General features: G+C 38.6%; 1 protein-coding gene across 1 annotated transcript in view; it reads left to right on the top strand.

Moving 5' to 3' along the window:
* Nucleotides 1–20,979, top strand: part of LOC134658320 (polyamine-transporting ATPase 13A3) — a 51,296-nt gene that overhangs the window by 2,063 nt on the left and 28,254 nt on the right. The window contains exons 3-5 of the mRNA XM_063513951.1: nucleotides 2,508–2,578; nucleotides 3,892–3,995; nucleotides 10,691–10,853. Coding sequence (XP_063370021.1) covers nucleotides 2,508–2,578; nucleotides 3,892–3,995; nucleotides 10,691–10,853 — 338 coding nt within the window. The remainder of the gene's footprint in view (nucleotides 1–2,507; nucleotides 2,579–3,891; nucleotides 3,996–10,690; nucleotides 10,854–20,979) is intronic.

Here is a 20,979-nt window from a genome sequence, read left to right as displayed (position 1 = left end):
CTAGAGTGTCCCACTGCTGGGCAAAGGCCTCATTCCTCCTTTTCCACGTATCAAGGCATTGAGGTCATCCCGCCAACGCCGTCGAGGGTTTAGTTTTTGTGGTAAGCATATCAACATTTTTTAGAGGTTGAAGAAAATGGTTGGCAATTTTATAAGCAAGGTTCCAGGGATCTGACAGCTGTTCATCGGTGGAGGTCAGAGTGACAGGCCAGCTACACAGGTTTTATTGCCTTGAAATTGTTGACCATTTTCCGGGGCTAGTTCGTAGTCTAGCTTTGCTGTTTCACCTGTCTTTGTCTTCTTTTTACATTTGTAAGTGATATCTGATATTAGTTCTACAAATTCTTTGGTAACCATTTTAATTAGTAAATATTCTATTGGATACCATTTCGGTGTTGAACTACTAGCCTCATTATCGTAAGCATTATTTGAACTAGAATTAGGGCTTGCAATTCGAATATTCGAATATTCGAATTTGTCGAATATTCGACCTGTTTTGATATTCGAATATTCGGCCGCTCAGGTTTCGAATATTCGAATATTTTTTATTACTATAAAAATCTATGTAATTCGCTGTAGTTACAGTTTCTGTGTGTTTTACGGGTATTTACAGTGAATGAGGAACGGTAGGTACCCAAATACGAAGGAAATAATATTTTTACTGTATTCCTCTCGATAGACTTCGTGAATACAGTGAAACCTAACTCAATTTAAAAGAAAACGAAATCAAAAAGTATGTTATTTTTACGGTGCGTAAGTTTTAAGTTAAAGGGTCATTCTGTTTATTCAGTACAAGCGTACGTTAAGCGAATTTTTGAAGTTTAAACCTTGCCACTTATCGCAATTCTCAAATGGAATCATACCAAACCTGCCCAACTTGGTAATCTAACTATGCACCTTTAGCTGACGAATAATCCACCCAGTACTCAACTAACTTTTTCCCTTAAATATTCCAATATTATTTAATTAGCCGACCATTAGGAATAATAACTTGCCAAAACAAATAAAGTCAATAAAGATTCAAAATACAATGAAATTAAAGGCCTTTTTACAGGCCTCTGAGTGATTACAAGTTAATTTAAATCGGAAAATAATTACCTACTAAAAAAATATCTTACATACCTAGGTGTTTGGATGATTAAAGTTGTATTATTTCACGCAACGACGCATTTATAATAAGTTTTATCTAGAAATATTAAATACGTCTAATTTTGGCGTTTTACTTCTTTTTATAAATGTGGGCATCTTATAAATTTAAATATTAGGATGATAAAATCTAGTCAATTAAGTGGATTTCTGCCAAATATCCTTAGTTTTAGCAATATGTGAAAAAAGCTTTTGAATAAAACGATAATAAACCGATTTCTCGTTCCTTTTCTTATTTTTTATAATATTCGAATAATTATTCGAATATTCGAATACGTCGTCAGAAAAAGTCGAATATTCGAATATCTGAAAGTTTCGAATATTTGCAAGCCCTAATCACGACTCCACGACTTCGCTGTTTTCACACCAAGTCGAACAAAACCCATTGTTGGAGCGAGCGTGTCATCAAAACAACGAGAATGGTGCGACGATAGACTTCGTGAATACAGTGAAACCTAACTCAATTTAAAAGAAAACGAAATCAAAAAGTATGTTATTTTTACGGTGCGTAAGTTTTAAGTTAAAGGGTCATTCTGTTTATTCAGTACAAGCGTACGTTAAGCGAATTTTTGAAGTTTAAACCTTGCCACTTATCGCAATTCTCAAATTGAATCATACCAAACCTGCCCAACCTGGTAATCTAACTATGCACCTTTAGCTGACGAATAATCCACCCAGTACTCAACTAACTTTTTCCCTTAAATATTCCAATATTATTTAATTAGCCGACCATTAGGAATAATAACTTGCCAAAACAAATAAAGTCAATAAAGATTCAAAATACAATGAAATTAAAGGCCTTTTTACAGGCCTCTGAGTGATTACAAGTTAATTTAAATCGGAAAATAATTACCTACTAAAAAAATATCTTACATACCTAGGTGTTTGGATGATTAAAGTTGTATTATTTCACGCAACGACGCATTTATAATAAGTTTTATCTAGAAATATTAAATACGTCTAATTTTGGCGTTTTACTTCTTTTTATAAATGTGGGCATCTTATAAATTTAAATATTAGGATGATAAAATCTAGTCAATTAAGTGGATTTCTGCCAAATATCCTTAGTTTTAGCAATATGTGAAAAAAGCTTTTGAATAAAACGATAATAAACCGATTTCTCGTTCCTTTTCTTATTTTTTATAATATTCGAATAATTATTCGAATATTCGAATACGTCGTCAGAAAAAGTCGAATATTCGAATATCTGAAAGTTTCGAATATTTGCAAGCCCTAACTAGAATGTGTTTGATAATTATAAACATTCGTAAGACGGGTTGTGCAAAACTAGGCCGCACAAATCTACTTACACATACATTAAATGTTTATAAATATTGTATTATTGATTTGACTGTTTCCAGGAAACATATCAAAAGAAATGCAAGACATACTACATTCACAAAATTATAGAGAAGAGAATAGCAAACACAAGGTAAGACTAATAAGAATACCTACCCTGGGGTTTTTAGAGAGTTCGTATAATTTTAACTTTGTTTATTGTAAAAAAGTTACCACACTATAAATTAAAGATAGGTACCTAATAAGCTCCAAATATGCTTAAAAATGTTATAATAAAATAGTTTTTGCTTATAAGCATGCTAAAGTTTTGCCCAGACCTTCTGTTTTTGTTTTATTCTTGAGGAGAAACGATGTAACTAGTTAATTATAAAAAACAATATGATACAGAAACAGTACCTACACATTATTTCTTAAATCCAACTTGTCCGTTTTCTGAGTAATGAATAAGTAACTTAACACGCATATCGCGACAACCATAACAACTGCAAATTCTAACCGATGTCTGACTCACAGTTGGTAAACAATAAGAACTGGTTTTCGCCGTTTATTACCGTGAAACAGATACGTAACGGATTACACCGTGTTACCGTGTAGCAAATTGTTTGATTTAATTTAATTTAACCTTTACTGTACAAATAAAAACCTTACAATACAAAAGGCTGACTTGCCATAACCTCTAGCCGCCCAGAGACCTAAAAAAGCGGCCAAGTGCGAGTCGGACTCGCCCATGAAGGGTTCCGTATTTAGAGGATTTATGACGTATTAAAAAAAAAACTACATACTAGATCTCGTTCAAACCAATTTTTGGTGGAAGTTTGCATGGTACATCATATATTTTTTTTAGTTTTATCATTCTCTTATTTTAGAAGCTACAGGGTGGGGGGGGGACACACATTTTACCACTTTGGAAGTGTCTCTCGCGCAAACTATTCAGTTTAGAAAAAAATGATATTAGAAACCTCAATATCATTTTTGAAGACCTATCCATAGATACCCCACACGTATAGGTTTGATGTAAAAAAAATTTTTGAGTTTCAGGTCTAAGTATGGGGAACCCCCAAAATTTATTGTTTTTTTTCTATTCTTGTCTGAAAATCTTAATGCGGTTCACAGAATACATCTACTTACCAAGTTTCAACAGTATAGTTCTTATAGTTTCGGAAAAAAGTGGCTGTGACATACGGACGGACAGACAGACAGACAGACATGACGAATCCATAAGGGTTCCGGTTTTTGCCATTTGGCTACGGAACCCTAAAAAGGTCTCCTGTTCCATTCTAATTTGAACTTTGTGTTGACAAAATAAAATTTCATTTTGCTTGGCAAGGTTTGACGTATGGGCGGCTAGAGGTTAAGGTATTCTCCACCAGTCAACCTTATTTTTTTAATTTTTTGACGTCTTTTCATAGCGATAGTATTAAAGCAGGTATTCTGTACTTTTACCAGCGGTTTGCTGAACGAGGGATTCTCCGACGAGGCAGGCGAGAAGATACCGCACAAGGTTGGGGACCTATATACGCCGCTTCACTTAGATGATGGCACCACACTTAGTAAGTAAATGTATATGTACCCAATGTTGATGATTTTATTGCATCCAAATAAAAAAAGTTGATGATTGGAGCAATTCTTTAATAAGATTTAGGGTCGGTTGCACCAAACTGTTCGTATCGTTAAAGAGTTCTCAAAATTTGTATGTATGGAAATTTTCATAGTAAAGCGGCCCTTAGTGCCAGTTGCATCTTCCGCACTTGACAGACTGATCATGATCAACGTCACCTATCCGGTGGCGAATGCACTAGTCCCAAAACGCACTATTAGTCAATACACTCTAATTTCGAAAGCCCCTCTTCTCATAAGAAACTAGGCCCAAAATACCATATTTCCAAAAAGGCTCATTCTCGATTTACACGAGAACCATTGAGAACTAGTCCCAAAATACACCTTTCCCAAAATACCCCAAATTGTGTTCACCTGTGCGTGGCGTAATACTTTATTCTCATAATACGTAGGTCTCAAAACACTCTAGTTCCAAAATACCCTATTTTTTTGGAATGTCTCTTTGTGACTGCTTTCAGCCGTAATCATTACCCGTTTGATGCCTAAAATATTTTTTTCAAAAATAGGATTTACGTATTTAATTATTATTTTGAGCTATACAGGGTGTAATCGTTAAGTGTTGCTCGGCGATAGTTCCGTAAATATAGCAGATATCAGAAAATTTCAAATTGATATCGAAAGTGCATATAGTGAAAGTGAAGGGCAATATACACACGAGTGTTTTAATGCCTGTGTTGATAAAGCAGTGTATGGAACTATCATAATTAGGTGGGCGAGAAACTACCCTCATTTATGGCATTATTTAATTATTTAATGCCATAAATGAGGGTAGTTTCTCGCCCACCTTTCACTATATGCACTTTCGATATCAATTTGAAATTTTCTGATATCTGCTATATTTACGGAACTATCGCCGAGCAACACTTAACGATTACACCCTGTATAGCTCAAAATAATAATTAAATAAATCCTATTTTTGAAAAAAAAATTTTAGGCATCAAACGGGTAATGATTACGGCTGAAAGCAGTCACAAAGAGACATTCCAAAAAAATAGGGTATTTTGGAACTAGAGTGTTTTGAGACCTACGCATTATGAGAATAAAGTATTACGCCACGCACAGGTGAACACAATTTGGGGTATTTTGGGAAAGGTGTATTTTGGGACTAGTTCTCAATGGTTCTCGTGTAAATCGAGAATGAGCCTTTTTGGAAATATGGTATTTTGGGCCTAGTTTCTTATGAGAAGAGGGGCTTTCGAAATTAGAGTGTATTGACTAATAGTGCGTTTTGGGACTAGTGCATTCGCCACCGGATAGAACGTCACGAGGCGCGCCGCGGCGGTTTACTATAAAACTTTCCATATAATTTTTATGATGACAAACAGTTTGGTGCAACCCACCCTTAGACGTACAAAGTCTATTGGTCGTAATTTGTCATCACAAAATGTCACCCTTACACAACATACGCGCGATGTAGTGATTTGATTCACTTGATTGGCATTGCCAGATTGCCAAAAATCCTTGTATACAATGTCTCTGTTGCGTATTCTAGCATTACTAAAGGTTTGCAATCAATGCTACTCGCTCATACTGGTTATTATGAGCGAGTTGCACCGTAGACACAAACAAAAGATTGATCAACGTTAACTTAAGCTATCACCCCATAGAGAATTGTAAAACATTTCATACAAACAAAGAAAAGAACTAAGATGTCATTAACTCACGATTGGGTGTAACCGACCCTAATGGGGTTGGCCGGTCGAAGTATTTAGCCAAGTATGGCGCCATCATAGCTTGCCCTGTCAGTCCCTTGAATTGTGTAATTTTTTTTTTATAATGCCCTGGATGCAAGTTCTTAAGGTGACGGTAGAGGTGGGTAAATTTTCAGATTCTGTCAATTTACCCCATTTCACACACAAGCGCACTTCACGCACACTACCTCACTTTACTGGGACAGGTCACTGACCCATCAAGTTTTTTTTAAGATAGCGTTTTGAGTTTAGTGGCCTCCTTTTAGGAAAAGCGTTCCATTGAAAGAAGAAAGAGAAACAATACATTTAATCTTGCTTTCCTTGTCTGTTCATGTCACACGTGACGTATTTAAATTCTAATAATTCATTTGGTTGTTGACAATTTTCTACATTATGGCTTTGTCGAGATACGCGTTTTCTAAAGTTAAACCGAATAAAACCAGATGTCATTAAGTCAGATGTAAAATTTTATTTACTACTCTATACGACTTTTCATAAGGCTCAAAATCGATTAAATGAGAATTTAAATAAATAAAGTTCCGGCAGGGTGCAAAATTTAATTAAGGCGGACAAAATAAAATTTGAAAATATATGGAAACAGTGTTGGCTAATGTACCCCTAATATCTTTACCGATTTACTTTTATGTGGTATATTCGCCTTTTGTTTCACTATTAAATTAATACAATTAAAATAAAAAATATTATACCGGTATTCCACCGGTATTATTTCAGTGCTGAAGCGATTATCTTCGATCGTAGCCTTGATAATGTAGGTGTTGATAGTTACTTACGGCGGTAGGAGCGGCAATGAACCCCGTGCAGAGTAGAACGTGAGGTGCGTTGGGATAAGTGCATATATCTACTTATAATTCTTTGGCTGGTTGGTAACCCTCTATATTTTATTTTTTGTTTTACTGTTATTAGGTTAAGGGAGTTTTAGGGAGTGAAAAAAAAATGATTTTCGTTTTATGCGCTCGCGTGATTGCCGATGGATTATAATTAGACAAAAGAACTATCCCTATGACACTTCCTCCAAGTCTTCTCCAATAATGTTTATACCGTATTTTAATTACCTACCTTAAATGTTACATTTCTAAATATTTTTTTGTGCTATACATACTTCAAAAAAATCGCTGGAGGCCTAGCGGTAAGAGCGTGCGAATTGCAATTCCGGCTCGTACCAATGAGTTTTTCGGAACTTATGTACGAAATATCATTTGATATTTACCAGTCGCTTTTCGGTGAAGGAAAACATCGTGAGAGAACCGGACTAATCCCAATAAGAGCCTAGTTTACCCCCTATGGGTTGGAAGGTCAGATGGCAGTCGCTTTCATAAAAATTAGTGCCCACGCCAATTTATGGGATTAATTGCCAAGCGGACCCCAGGCTCCCTTGAGCCGTGTCAAAATGCCGGGACAACGCGAGGAAGATGATGATGATGTGACACATACTTCCAAAAAAATCTACAAATATTTTACGTGACAACTGCTTATAAGTAAATATTATGTAGGTACACTTATAAAGTATAAAGTAGAAAATATCTTATAGGTACATAATATAAACCGATCATGTACGAGTAGGATTCACTATGGGTTCCACAGTTACACATTTTTATTGCATATTTTTTGTTTAAGACCAACTCACCTATTATAGGACATAGGTCTTCCATTAATCTTTTGGCGTTGAACTATTTTTTGTATATGTATTTATGTAATACAATTCTGAGTTAGGTTATGGTACATTTTTGCTCACCTACTTATAATTATGTATTATATCTGATATGTCACATGATACCAAAAATCGCCGCAAAGTTAAAAGTTCATTTATTTACGTTACTCATCTTCGGATCACCGACTTACTACTTCCTTACTTGACATATGTGTACTAAATTTCAATTGAACTAGTCCAGTAGGTACGGTGAAAATTGGCTTTAACAAAATGGCAGACACACGAGTGATCTTATAAGGGAGATTATTTTCCTTGAGTGAATGGTATGCATTTACCCCAATGCACCTCACGTTCCACGCGGCGCGGCGTAATCTGGCCCCTATTTCACCACGGTGACAGGTACGACAAAAACATCACTGTTATTGACGCCATAGGCATCCATGGACTACAGTTACCGCTAACACTGATTTAAACTTTCACGATTTTTACACATTATTAAATTGTACAACGGAACCGCAAAACGTTCAAGCGGATAAACAAGACCAAGTGCGGGTAGTTCGAAAAACTCGCGCGGTTAGAAGATGCTGATGTCAACTTAAGCCAGTCTTCTCCGAGACCACGGGGACAACGCCGTCCTCGAAACGTCGGAGGTAAATCTTAAAACTTAGATACGCGATTAAGTCCCGTTGTACAATTTAATAATACAGTTACCGCTTACCATCGGGCGGGCCGTATTCGTGTTTGCCACCGTCATTGTACCTATTATTAAAAAAAACTTTATTATATCGGATAAAACAGACATTTCTCTCGCGAAAAAATCTTGTGACAATTGTCACAAGATTTTTCAAAGAATTTTCGGTAAGTCTTGACAGGAAATGAGTTCTGTGTCGCAATTTCGATACAGTTGCCGTGTTTCTTGTGACAATTGTCATTAGCTTCGCAAAATAAGAATTTTTTAGTGGCAATATAATGGAGTTTATTTATTTATTAAAATGTTGGTGGCAAACAAGCACATCGCCCGTCCGATGGTAAGCGGTTACCGTAGCCTATGGAGGCCTGTGACGTCAGCAACAGTGATGTCGACAACTGTCGCACCTGTCACCGTGGTCGTGGTGAAATAGGGGCCAGTAAGTACCTAATAATCGCAGTGGTCTTAAGTGTCACAGACCCTACTGGCGCTTAAGTCCTTTATGACAATTTCTGCCTATTTTAAATTGTTCAAAAAAAAAAGAATCCGAATAATTATATCGGACTACCAAATTTTCACGAGAATCAGTTGAGAAATGTGATATGCAAAGGAGAAGAATTCGGACATACGAAAGCATTTTTGCCCAAGTTGAAACGGAGACCTTCGCCAACGCTCGGTCAATGATGGTTTAGGTACAGCTAGCTGCAGAGAAAAGGTACCACCCCTGCATACAATTATCTATCTGGTCGTACCTTTTCTCTGCAGCTGACTGTACACCTATAAAAATGGTTGTCCCTGCTGTAATTTTATACCGGTACCGTACTTTGTATATCAACCGGTATAGTTTTACCTTCAAAACGAACCGGTATTGATAAATAATAACGGTACCATACCGCTTATACCGTAAAGAAAGCATGATGCAGTCTCTGCTTTGCACAATTATTGTGTGGACAAAATTCTTATAATCACCGAAACATACATACCTACGCACATAATGTCATTGAAATAAAACATTGTTATTTTATAGTAAATTTATATAATACTCGATATATACACATAACAATAACCAGACCGCAGCGGTATTAGCCTGTAAGCTTCATCTCTTGTCTCCAAATCCGCAAAAACTAGTTAGTACTAAATGCTGGTCTTGCTGTTATTTTATTCTTGAAGATTATGGCTTGTTTCTTGATTATTGAGAACAGCACGTAATCGCACACATATAGACGGAACGAACGGCAACAAAGTAGGTGTAGACACTAAGACTTTCAGTTATTAAACGAATTACGCTTCGTATTAATAGGTAAGTAATATTTAAATGAATATATAATATTCTCTAACGTAAATACAAGATTACAATTGACATCAAATGTCATTGACGTACAGAAGTCATATACTTTTTTTAATGACGCAAAATTGATACCAGCATAATGAAAATCAATCCCAATCAGTAAAACGAGTCTTTAAACTTTTTTCATTTTAAGCGGGTTTTGAAGGAACAAGTTACTTAAATTCAATTGTAATCGTATTGTTTTAGGATAGTTTACTGCTGTTTTCGATCGTTACGACCTGTAAATAACAACAAATCAAATTTTAAATAAATTTATTTACCCTATTTTTTGAAATACAATTTATCTACTGGTATACATTTTCGTATGCGTATATGATGAAATGTCTAAATAATGTCAAAAACGAGCTACAACGAAGTACACGTCTGCTTCGATCCAAGGCCAGCGGCCATCTGACTCGAAGAAGAATTTTGAGTGATGTCGTCAATGTATGGAAATTGTACGAAAGTTTACATTTGGGATTGAATTTCTGTGTTGTATTTGTGAGTAAAAATATAAGTAGATAATAATTTGCTAGTTTAGTTATCTAGCTTTCAAAATCACACAACAACTCAATTACTGTTAAAGGCAAAACTGTAATGCGTGTTGCTCAAACGGAACTCCATATTTTGATTTTTGGATACTTTTAGTGTCGATTTGTAGAGAATTACAGCAAATAAAAAATATTATGCCGTGAAGAGCCGGTACACGGCTTCTTCGTGAACAAATTTACGTATAATTTAATGCAGTTATTAAACATTTCTTGAACAAATTGATTGCACAAAGTGAGCTCTAAATCGAAAACGTCATATACCGTCCCCTTAAGTCAAATCCCATAGAAAAAGCTGTGATGGCGCCATCTATGCAAACCTTTGACAGTTGCCAACCCCATTACATATATATTTTTTTTAAAGTCTAATCTGCAATCGGCTGTTCTAGCCATAATCAGATGGTTTATGTTTTTTTTTTAATTATTATTTAGGGTGGTGTTCCACTGAGCACCATCACCAGTTTGCGTGGGGGCTTATTGTCTCTGATCTAGCCCTAGAATGTGCCATCTTTTTAGCCTCGGTATGTAGTCTTGTTCGTGTAACAGGTTTCTGGCTAGTTCGTTACAGTGGTTTTGAAGTCTTTCCTTGTACTTTTTGCAGTATTTGTTTACCTCTTGTTTTATAGTTGGCATTTCTGTGTATTCATGTATTTCACTATTTCTAACCAATTACATAATTAAGTACTGATTTAAGTTTATTTTCAGACGTGGACAGCTACCGTTACTTCAAGCATAAAAAACAGTTTCTTGTATGGGACGGTTCGCGAGCGCAATGGGCCCTGCTCAGCGGAGTGGAAAGTGGTGCCACATGCGCGCAGCTGCACGCCATGGGGGCTGTGTCGCCTGCGGCCGAGAAACGAGCGAGGATGTAAGTATCATCTACTAGCGACCCGCCCCGGTTTCACACGGGTTAACACATACATAAACCTTCCTCTTGAATCACTCTATCTATTAAAAAAACCGGCCAAGTGCGAGTCGGACTCGCGCACGGAGGGTTCCGCACCATCAACAAAAAATAGAGCAAAACAAGCAAAAAAACGGTCACCCATCCAAGTACTGACCCCGCCCGACGTTGCTTAACTTCGGTCAAAAATCACGTTTGTTGTATGGGAGCCCCACTTAAATCTTTATTTTATTCTGTTTTTAGTATTTGTTGTTATAGCGGCAACAGAAATACATCATCTGTGAAAATTTCAACTGTCTAGCTATGTATATATATGTATTAGTTAATGTGTGCTCATCCGGTTTGTCTGTGTTTTGTGACTCTGTATTATTTATTAACAATAGTCTTAAGTTATGCTTTAATTGTAAATATACACTAACACTTTTATGGGCTTTGCCTGAAATAAATGATTTTATTATTATTATTATTATCACGGTTCGTGAGATACAGCCTGGTGACAGACAGATGGATGGACGGACGGACAGCGGAGTCTTAGTAATAGGGTCCCGTTTTTACCCTTTGGGTACGGAACCCTAAAAAAACGCATCAATATTCGTTGCGTAGTTTTAAAGATCTAAGCTTCCCCGCGTTGTCCCGACATTTTGCCACGGCTCATGGGAGCCTGGGGTCCGCTTGGCAACTAATCCCAGGAATCCGCGTTGGCACTAGTTTCTACCATCCATGCCATCTGACCTTCCAACCCAGAGGGTAAACTAGGCCTTATTGGGATTAGTCCGGTTTCCTCACGATGTTTTCCTTCACCGAAAAGCAACTGGTAAATATCAAATGATATTTCGTACATGAGTTCCGAAAAACTCATTGGTACGAGCCGGGGTTTGAACCCGCGACCTCCGGATTGAAAGTCGCACGCTCTTACCGCTAGGCCACCAGCGCTTCTCGAATCACTCTATCTATAAAAAAAACCGTTGCGTAGTTTTAAAGATCTAAGCATACATACAGACAGACAGACAGGGAAGCGACTTTGTTTTAAAATAAAATAAAATAAATAAAAATAAAATGCATTTAATTCAGACAAACATGGTCCATATTTTGTTAGTACATCTTAATCTAAATTTAATACTTATAGCTAAGGTTAACTTAAAATAAACTTAAATAACTATCTTAGGTACTAAAGATAAATGCAGAGAGGACCAGTGCCTTATCAGGCCACTGTCCTGTCTGCCAGCCACGACGGCCAGGAGACTGTGGCGGCTGTCGCGCACCCTGCGGAGCGTCGCGGCGCAGCGCTTGCGCAGTGTCGCGTGGAAACCGTCCACATGAGCATCAGCGAACATGCCGGACGCACTGCAGTACCGAGGCAGCCGCAACAGTACCCTGAACGCGTCATTATATTGTACGCGCATCGCGTTAAAAGCCCTTTGCGTGTATCGAGTCCACAGGCTGCAGGTGTACAGCGATGTACAGAACGCTCGAAATAATGTTATTTTTACTTGCGCTGTACACCGGCTGAACCTGCGAGCTATCATATTGGCCCTCACGGCCAAGGCCCTCCGCTCCCTCTCGATATCAGCGTCATCGCAGAAATCGTCGGTTACCAAGGTACCCAAGGTATTTAAAAGAGGTAACCCTTTTCAGTTGCATGCCATTCAAACAAATGTGTGGGATGTGTGATGGGCACTTGCTTCCCGCTTTGAAGACCATATACTCGCTCTTGCTTACATTATATTTAAGGTTATGCGCTAGGGCATATGACTCACACCTCTCAATAAGCAATCTCAGACCACCGACCGACGGGCTCAACAGTACCATGTCATCGGCATAGCTTATGTTATTGAAGCATACCCTATCTATATGACAGCCCACACGTGTACTGCTGAGCTCGCCGATCAAGGCATCGATATACAAATTGAAAAGTTTAGGTGAGGTCAGTCCCCCCTGCCGCACCCCGCACACCAGACCGTACTCGTCCGACAACACATTACCCCAGCGAACACAATTTCGTTGGCCAGCATACCAACACCTGAATATGCGTGTGAGCTCCTTAGGAAAATGCACTTCATCAAGCTTATTCCAAAGTAAATCATAGTTGACAAGATCGAAGGCTTTGGAAAGATCGAGAAAACACGCATAAACAGGTGTCCTTCTGCGTGTGTAGTACTCTACAGCTTGCTTTAGGCAAATGATGGCACTTTCGGTAGATAAACCGGCTCGAAAGCCGAACTGTGCATCATGTAATTTTATACATTTGTCCAATTGCAAATTGAGCAAGCCGTCGAGCACCCTAGCCACAATTGTTGCTAGAGATATAGGCCTGTAGTTAGCTCTGTTGGATATGTCACCCGTTTTATTTTTGACAATGGGCACAACAATGGTTTTGGTCAAATCAGATGGTAGGTACGAGTGACATATACAAAGGTCAAAAAACATTGCCAATACGCGGGGCAGGTGAGGACCAGCAAACAGCAGATGCTCGATACTTAAATGATCGTGACCGGGCGACTTTCCTCTCTTCATATCCTTTATTATTTTTCTTACGTCATCTGCACTGAAATGGATCTGAAAGTCACTCCCCTCCGATACCCCAATATCGAGCAACTGCCGCCGCCCGTCAACGGGCGAGACAGCGGGTTTAACGTTGAAATGGTCCTTAAATACATTTGCAATCCCCTTGGGATCTGAAATTCCTTCCACGCTTACAGAAAGTCCAGGCCTAGTGTCCAACTTTTTCGTCATTTTCCAAAAATTTCGAAAATCATTTTTCGTGTGATGTGCGGCAAGTAGGTCCATTTTTATTTGCTCTTGATGTTGTTGGACCCATCTAAGTTTAGATTTAAACATTTTACGACTAAGAGTCATAGCATCAAAAACGGACCCACCATTAGGCTTACCACACGACACCCAGTCCTGGAATCTAGCCCTGGCCTCCCTGTGCGCATCGCTTACATGTTTGTTCCACCCTATGACAATCTTTTTTCGGCATCCGGAACCTCCCGTGGCAGCTTTGCTGTGCACAGAAGCTATACATAATGATGATATTAATTTTAAATAAATTTGATCAATTATCTTACAGTGGTCAGAGTTATTTAAACAGCAGCTGCCACAGCAGTCCCTTAAATCGGAAGGAAAATCAATCATTTTTAAAAGTTCACTGCATTTATTGTCATATTTTTCAATTTCATCAGAGGTTCTTTCCCCCCAAGTTACACATTTCCCATTAAATATTGCACAGTTATTACTTTTATACATCTTAGGCTTAACTAAATTAAAATTACATTTAATTACAAGAGGGTAATGATCAGAACAATAGACATCGTAATTAATAAAAACATCAACAATACCGTCCATCCCAGCTGACGTGGTTACGCAATGATCCAACCACCGCTTAGATCCGTGCATTTCACTTAGGTACGTGTGCGCGCTCGAGTCTATGCCCAGTTTAACGATATCAGCACAAATCCAGTCCCGTTCCGCACAAAAACTAAGCAGCTCGTCGCAAAATAGTTCGTATGGGTGCGCATTGAAGTCTCCTAATAAGTAAACTGTTTCCACGCAACTTTCCTTCACTATAGCGTCCATTGTACTGACACATTGTACGAAGTCCGGCAAGTTATCGATACCATTATTTGGCATGTACACGCTAAACACTATTATGTGTTTATCACCCAACGCTATATTGATCGCGCTAATCCTAACGTTATCGCACTGAATAACCGACGTAGACGGAAACATCTTCTTACGCCACAGAAGTGCAGTGCCACCGTTTTATACTATGTAGTGATGTACATCCTTTTTCAACTTTCGGCCCGCTTCGCTAAACGATGTTGCCGCTTTCCGGCTCCGTCGCGCCGAAAAATAGTATACACACCTCGACCAGTAAACAAGAAAGCCTCAGATCACATGCAGTTATCGGCCGAGGCGAAGGCGAGGTCGACAAACATTTCTTACTTCACTGCTCTAGGTATTTAATATACTATTTCATATCGTCATCTTCCTCGCGTTGTCCCGGCATTTTGCCACGGCTCATGGGAGCCTGGGGTCCGCTTGGCAACTAATCCCAGGACTTGGCATGGGCTCTAGTTTCTGACTGCCATCTGACCTTCCAACCCAGAAGGTAAACTAGGTCCTTATTGGGATTGGTCCGGTTTCCTCACGCTGTTTTCCTTCACCGAAAAGCGACTGCGAAATATGAAATGATATTTCGTACATAAGCTCCGAAAAACTCATTGGTACGAGCCCGGGATTGAACCCGCGACCTCCGGATTGTAAGTCGCGCGCTCTTACCGCTAGGCCACCAGCGCTTCATATACTATTTTATATATTACTTAAATTAAATAAAGGAGAATGGGCAATTTTGTATGGGGAGTGTCCCATGGATGTATACTGTTGAGACATATGTGGTTTTAAAGCTCTTAATCATAGTATTATTTTATTGTATGGCTCCAACCTTAGACACCTTGCAGGGACCGAGCTATAAAAAAAAATAAGTTGTTCACATAAACAGTTATTTTACATAATACGCGTGATATAACAAGTAAGAGCGTATTTCATTAGAAAGAATATGAGAAATGGTTTATGTTTTTTGTGCTAACTCCAACGGTAAAGTATTTAAAGGTTTAGAATTAACAGTTTATAAAAATCCTCAAACTAAAAATTGTTTGCTATACAGCGGAATTAGAGTGTATACACAAGCCATGTATATCATGCGAAAAGTATTTGTATTAGCTATTTTTCGAATAATGTCGCTGCGGTCAAACGCTTGCAGGAATCGAAATAAATTCATTAAATGAAATAATTAATTGTAGTTAATTACTCCATAACTTTACTACTCAACGCTAGATGTCGCTAACAGCCAAAAAAATAATAATATGTAGAGCGGTAAATTCGTCAGTCTCACCCCATCATTTTAAAAAGTATAGATACCTAGATGACAGATTGTCAATGGATTACTAATGTGTTGTCTAAAAAAAATAATGTGTTGTCAAGTTGACGCCTGCACGGATCACATAAAATATCGTCATTGTTAATAATTAGTGTGATAATTTATATATTCAGCAACGAATTCGAATTTTCTTTGCCTGAACGGCTAAAGAGATGGTATTATATATATTCGTTGAATGAGTAAGAAAGTATTACGTCTGCTTTTTCGAAGTCTACGGGACCTGCATGGGATGTTATTCCTTTCAGAATAAAATTAAATAATCTTACTCCTCACTGCACATATTGGAGAAGCTTACAGCGGAATCAATTGGAAAGTTCATAAAAATATCAATGTGTAGGTACGTCAAGCTTACCTTTATATTCAATGAAGTCTATACTAACATTTTGATCGAGTTGCTGAACCAGAGCGGCGCGAGCGGAAGATCGGAGCGGTTTATGCAGTTTTGAGCCGTTTTGAAGGATAACGGCGATGGTAGAGCATTTAGTTACCGACGACCTCTGCGGACATCGAGAGGGAACACAGAGCGGTAGCGATAAGACCCAATAAATATAATAGTGCTTAGGTTCAGCTGTACAGACCAATCTGAATCTCTTTGTTGTTTCTAAGAGTAGTGTAATGTAGGTACCTACTTTACATCGCTGCATAAAGCCAATATGTACTAAACAAGTACTCTCAACGATTGCTAAATGCTCTGCGAGTCCAGTATAATGACATTTTCAGTGTGTTGTAGCGGCAGCCGCGGCACTGTAGCTGTCCGTCCGGTATATACGAGTATGTTCGCGGACGCTCCCCAAGCACTACGCTTCGTACGACGAGCCACCACAGCCTCCTGTCCGTAATAGGAAGGAGGACGGGACAGTGTATGGCCTACTGAAAAACTGATCATACCTACATGTAAGGTTGTATGTAGTACTAATTTAATTAACATAATATATAATATAATACAGGGATTTTAAAGATTTGTGTCGAAGTAAAGTTCTGATGATGGGTTTCATGTAGAGAACTCGTCAAATATTATATGCATAGGTAGGTAATACATTATATGTAATGTTTTTTGGCTTATTCATCAACATAAAAAGCGACATTTGATGAGGTGGAACTGCTGATGTTGACTAGAACGGAACTCTTTAGAGCACGCTATTTGCCTTTTTTGTTAAATAAGTAAGGTCCGTAAGTTACATTTGCGTCAAGGTCCAGTTTTGATGATGGGTTCCATGAGAAATCGAGGGAATATCTCAAATCTTATAGGCTTATACATATAGTCATTTTTGGATTTTCATCATCATATCGAACACTTTTATTAGTGACATTTGATAAAGTGGAACTTATTAACTATTATGAACTTTAATGACTACAACCTAAACTGTACAACGACGCGTATTTAACGTTTGGCGATTTGTCTTCTGTATATCTACGTATATACTCATAAGTAAGTTTGTATGTACGTGTCTACACTGTGTCGATAAACCTACCCAAGTGTACGTTCCAATAAATACATTTATGTCTGCACAATGAAGCACATCATACCTCTTCCAGACTTAACGCGTGGGTTCGAGACCCACTCGAGCCCTTTGTGTCGGTCAATCTACGTAAACATACGGACCCATAAGTTAGTTAGTAGTGTCTACACAATGAAGCACATTGTACCTCTTGCTGATTTAAGGCGTGGGTTCGAGACCCACTCGAGCCCTTTGTGTCAGTCAACCTACGTAATCATACGTATCCATAAGTAAGTTTGTACCTCTTGCTGATTTAAGGCGTGGGTTCGAGACCCACTCGAGCCCTTTGTGTCGGTCAATCTACGTAAACATACGTATCCATAAGTAAGTTTGTATATTTGTGTCTACACATTGAAGCACATTTTACCTCTTGCTGATTTAAGGCGTGGGTTCGAGACCCACTCGAGCCCTTTGTGTCGGTCAATCTACGTAAACATACGTATCCATAAGTAAGTTTGTATATTTGTGTCTACACAATGAAGCACATTTTACCTCTTGCTGATTTAAGGCGTGGGTTCGAGACCCACTCGAGCCCTTTGTGTCGGTCAACCTACGTAATCATACGTATCCATAAGTAAGTTTGTACCTCTTGCTGATTTAAGGCGTGGGTTCGAGACCCACTCGAGCCCTTTGTGTCGGTCAATCTACGTAAACATACGTATCCATAAGTAAGTTTGTATATTTGTGTCTACACAATGAAGCACATTATACCTCTTGCTGATTTAAGGCGTGGGTTCGAGACCCACTCGAGCCCTTTGTGTCAGTCAACCTACGTAATCATACGTATCCATAAGTAAGTTTGTACCTCTTGCTGATTTAAGGCGTGGGTTCGAGACCCACTCGAGCCCTTTGTGTCGGTCAATCTACGTAAACATACGTATCCATAAGTAAGTTTGTATATTTGTGTCTACACAATGAAGCACATTTTACCTCTTGCTGATTTAAGGCGTGGGTTCGAGACCCACTCGAGCCCTTAGTGTCGGTCAACCTACGTAAACATACGGACCCATAAGTAAGTTAGTATGTTTGTGTCTACACAATTAAGCATATTGTACCTCTTGCTGATTTAAGGCGTGGGTTCGAGACCCACTCGAGCCCTTTGTGTCGGTCAACCTACGTAAACATACGTATCCATAAGTAAGTTTGTACCTCTTGCTGATTTAAGGCGTGGGTTCGAGACCCACTCGAGCCCTTTGTGTCAGTCAACCTACGTAATCATACGTATCCATAAGTAAGTTTGTAGCTCTTGCTGATTTAAGGCGTGGGTTCGAGACCCACTCGAGCCCTTTGTGTCGGTCAATCTACGTAAACATACGTATCCATAAGTAAGTTTGTACCTCTTGCTGATTTAAGGCGTGGGTTCGAGACCCACTCGAGCCCTTTGTGTCGGTCAATCTACGTAAACATACGTATCCATAAGTAAGTTTGTATATTTGTGTCTCACAATGAAGCACATTTTACCTCTTGCTGATTTAAGGCGTGGGTTCGAGACCCACTCGAGCCCTTTGTGTCGGTCAACCTACGTAAACATACGGACCCATAAGTAAGTTAGTATGTTTGTGTCTACACAATTAAGCATATTGTACCTCTTGCTGATTTAAGGCGTGGGTTCGAGACCCACTCGAGCCCTTTGTGTCGGTCAACCTACGTAAACATACGAACCCATAAGTAAGTTAGTATGTTTGTGGCTACACAATTAAGCATATTGTACCTCTTGCTGATTTAAGGCGTGGGTTCGAGACCCACTCGAGCCCTTTGTGTCGGTCAACCTACGTAAACATACGTATCCATAAGTAAGTTTGTACCTCTTGCTGATTTAAGGCGTGGGTTCGAGACCCACTCGAGCCCTTTGTGTCAGTCAACCTACGTAATCATACGTATCCATAAGTAAGTTTGTAGCTCTTGCTGATTTAAGGCGTGGGTTCGAGACCCACTCGAGCCCTTTGTGTCGGTCAATCTACGTAAACATACGTATCCATAAGTATGTTTGTACCTCTTGCTGATTTAAGGCGTGGGTTCGAGACCCACTCGAGCCCTTTGTGTCGGTCAATCTACGTAAACATACGTATCCATAAGTAAGTTTGTACATCTTGCTGATTTAAGGCGTGGGTTCGAGACCCACTCGAGCCCTTTGTGTCGGTCAACCTACGTAAACATACGGACCCATAAGTAAGTTAGTATGTTTGTGTCTACACAATTAAGCATATTGTACCTCTTGCTGATTTAAGGCGTGGGTTCGAGACCCACTCGAGCCCTTTGTGTCGGTCAACCTACGTAAACATACGGACCCATAAGTAAGTTAGAATGTTTGTGTCTACACAATGAAGCACATTGTACCTCTTGCTGATTTAAGGCGTGGGTTCGAGACCCACTCGAGCCCTTTGTGTCGGTCAACCTACGTAAACATACGAACCCATAAGTAAGTTAGTATGTTTGTGTCTACACAATTAAGCATATTGTATCTCTTGCTGATTTAAAGCGTGGGTTCGACACCCACTCAAGCCCCTTATGTCGGTTAACCTACGTAAACATACGTATCCATAAGTAAGTGTGTACTGTGTATGTTTGTGTCTACACAACGAAGCACTTTATACCTTTTGCAGACTTAAGGCGTGGGTTCGACACCCACTGGAGCCCTTTGCGTCGGTCAAGTCAATAAAAATAATAATGTAAAGATAGATAGTTAGACGAATCTATCGTTACCTACTAAAAAAGTGAAATCAAAGTGAAGATGACTCTGCGTAGATAATGTATTTTATTACAGTAGTTTTTTCAAATCGGAAGGGTACGCTGACAGATCTAATTTCAGTACTATTTTGTAAGATTTGGCATTTTAATGCTATAAATTGTATGGAGACCACACCTGTCACCGTATACCCTTCGTTTTAAAAAATACTATATTAATGTCAACTTTGAAAAAATAGCAAGAATTAAGTATTTTGTCTCTTTTTCATGCGGTGAAATCCCCCTACACCCAACGCCGACACCCCAGAATGGCAACGACGCCCATTTTGTCGACTCATACTAAAAGTAAGTACTAGTCCGTCTTCTAGTCTTGCAGATTGCTGCGTCACTCATAACAAATACCTAGTACCTAGTAAGTTACTAAGTAACGGTGCAGGTGGGGTAAACAGGGTTGACATCAGTGTACTTTTTACAATCTTTGACCAAAGCCAAAAAAACTAATCTCAAAAAAAGAAACTGCCTTCAAATATATCAGTAAACAAGATATAGATTGTTGATTATGCTTTCAGAAACTATACGGCAAGAACAAGGAAGCTTCGAAACAAGAAGAATCGAGCAAGTCAAGAAAAAATCTAATATTATGTATAATTGTGTAGTCAAAGAAAGTTGAAAAATAAATAACGATGTGCATAGAATACAGAACCAATGGCAAAGATTATATAATAGTTCTTATGGTCCGAACATTAAGGTAGAGACACACATACAGGTAGATCGTACTACTGGTACCTACCTACTAATATATTTCTTTGTTTTTTATTTCAATCATATTTCACTGGAATACTTAGGTACCCTTAATACATATGTAGGTTCTGTATTCTAAATGCACATGAATTGTTTTAGTGTAATTATTATGTTAAATACTGTTGACGAACTGTCAACAGTATTTATTTCTGCATTACTATCACAG

Source organism: Cydia amplana, chromosome 22, assembly GCF_948474715.1.
Source record: "Cydia amplana chromosome 22, ilCydAmpl1.1, whole genome shotgun sequence".
Lineage (NCBI taxonomy): Eukaryota > Metazoa > Arthropoda > Insecta > Lepidoptera > Tortricidae > Cydia > Cydia amplana.
The sequence above is the reverse complement of the archived record's forward strand: the minus strand, read 5'-3'. Positions and strand labels throughout refer to the sequence as shown.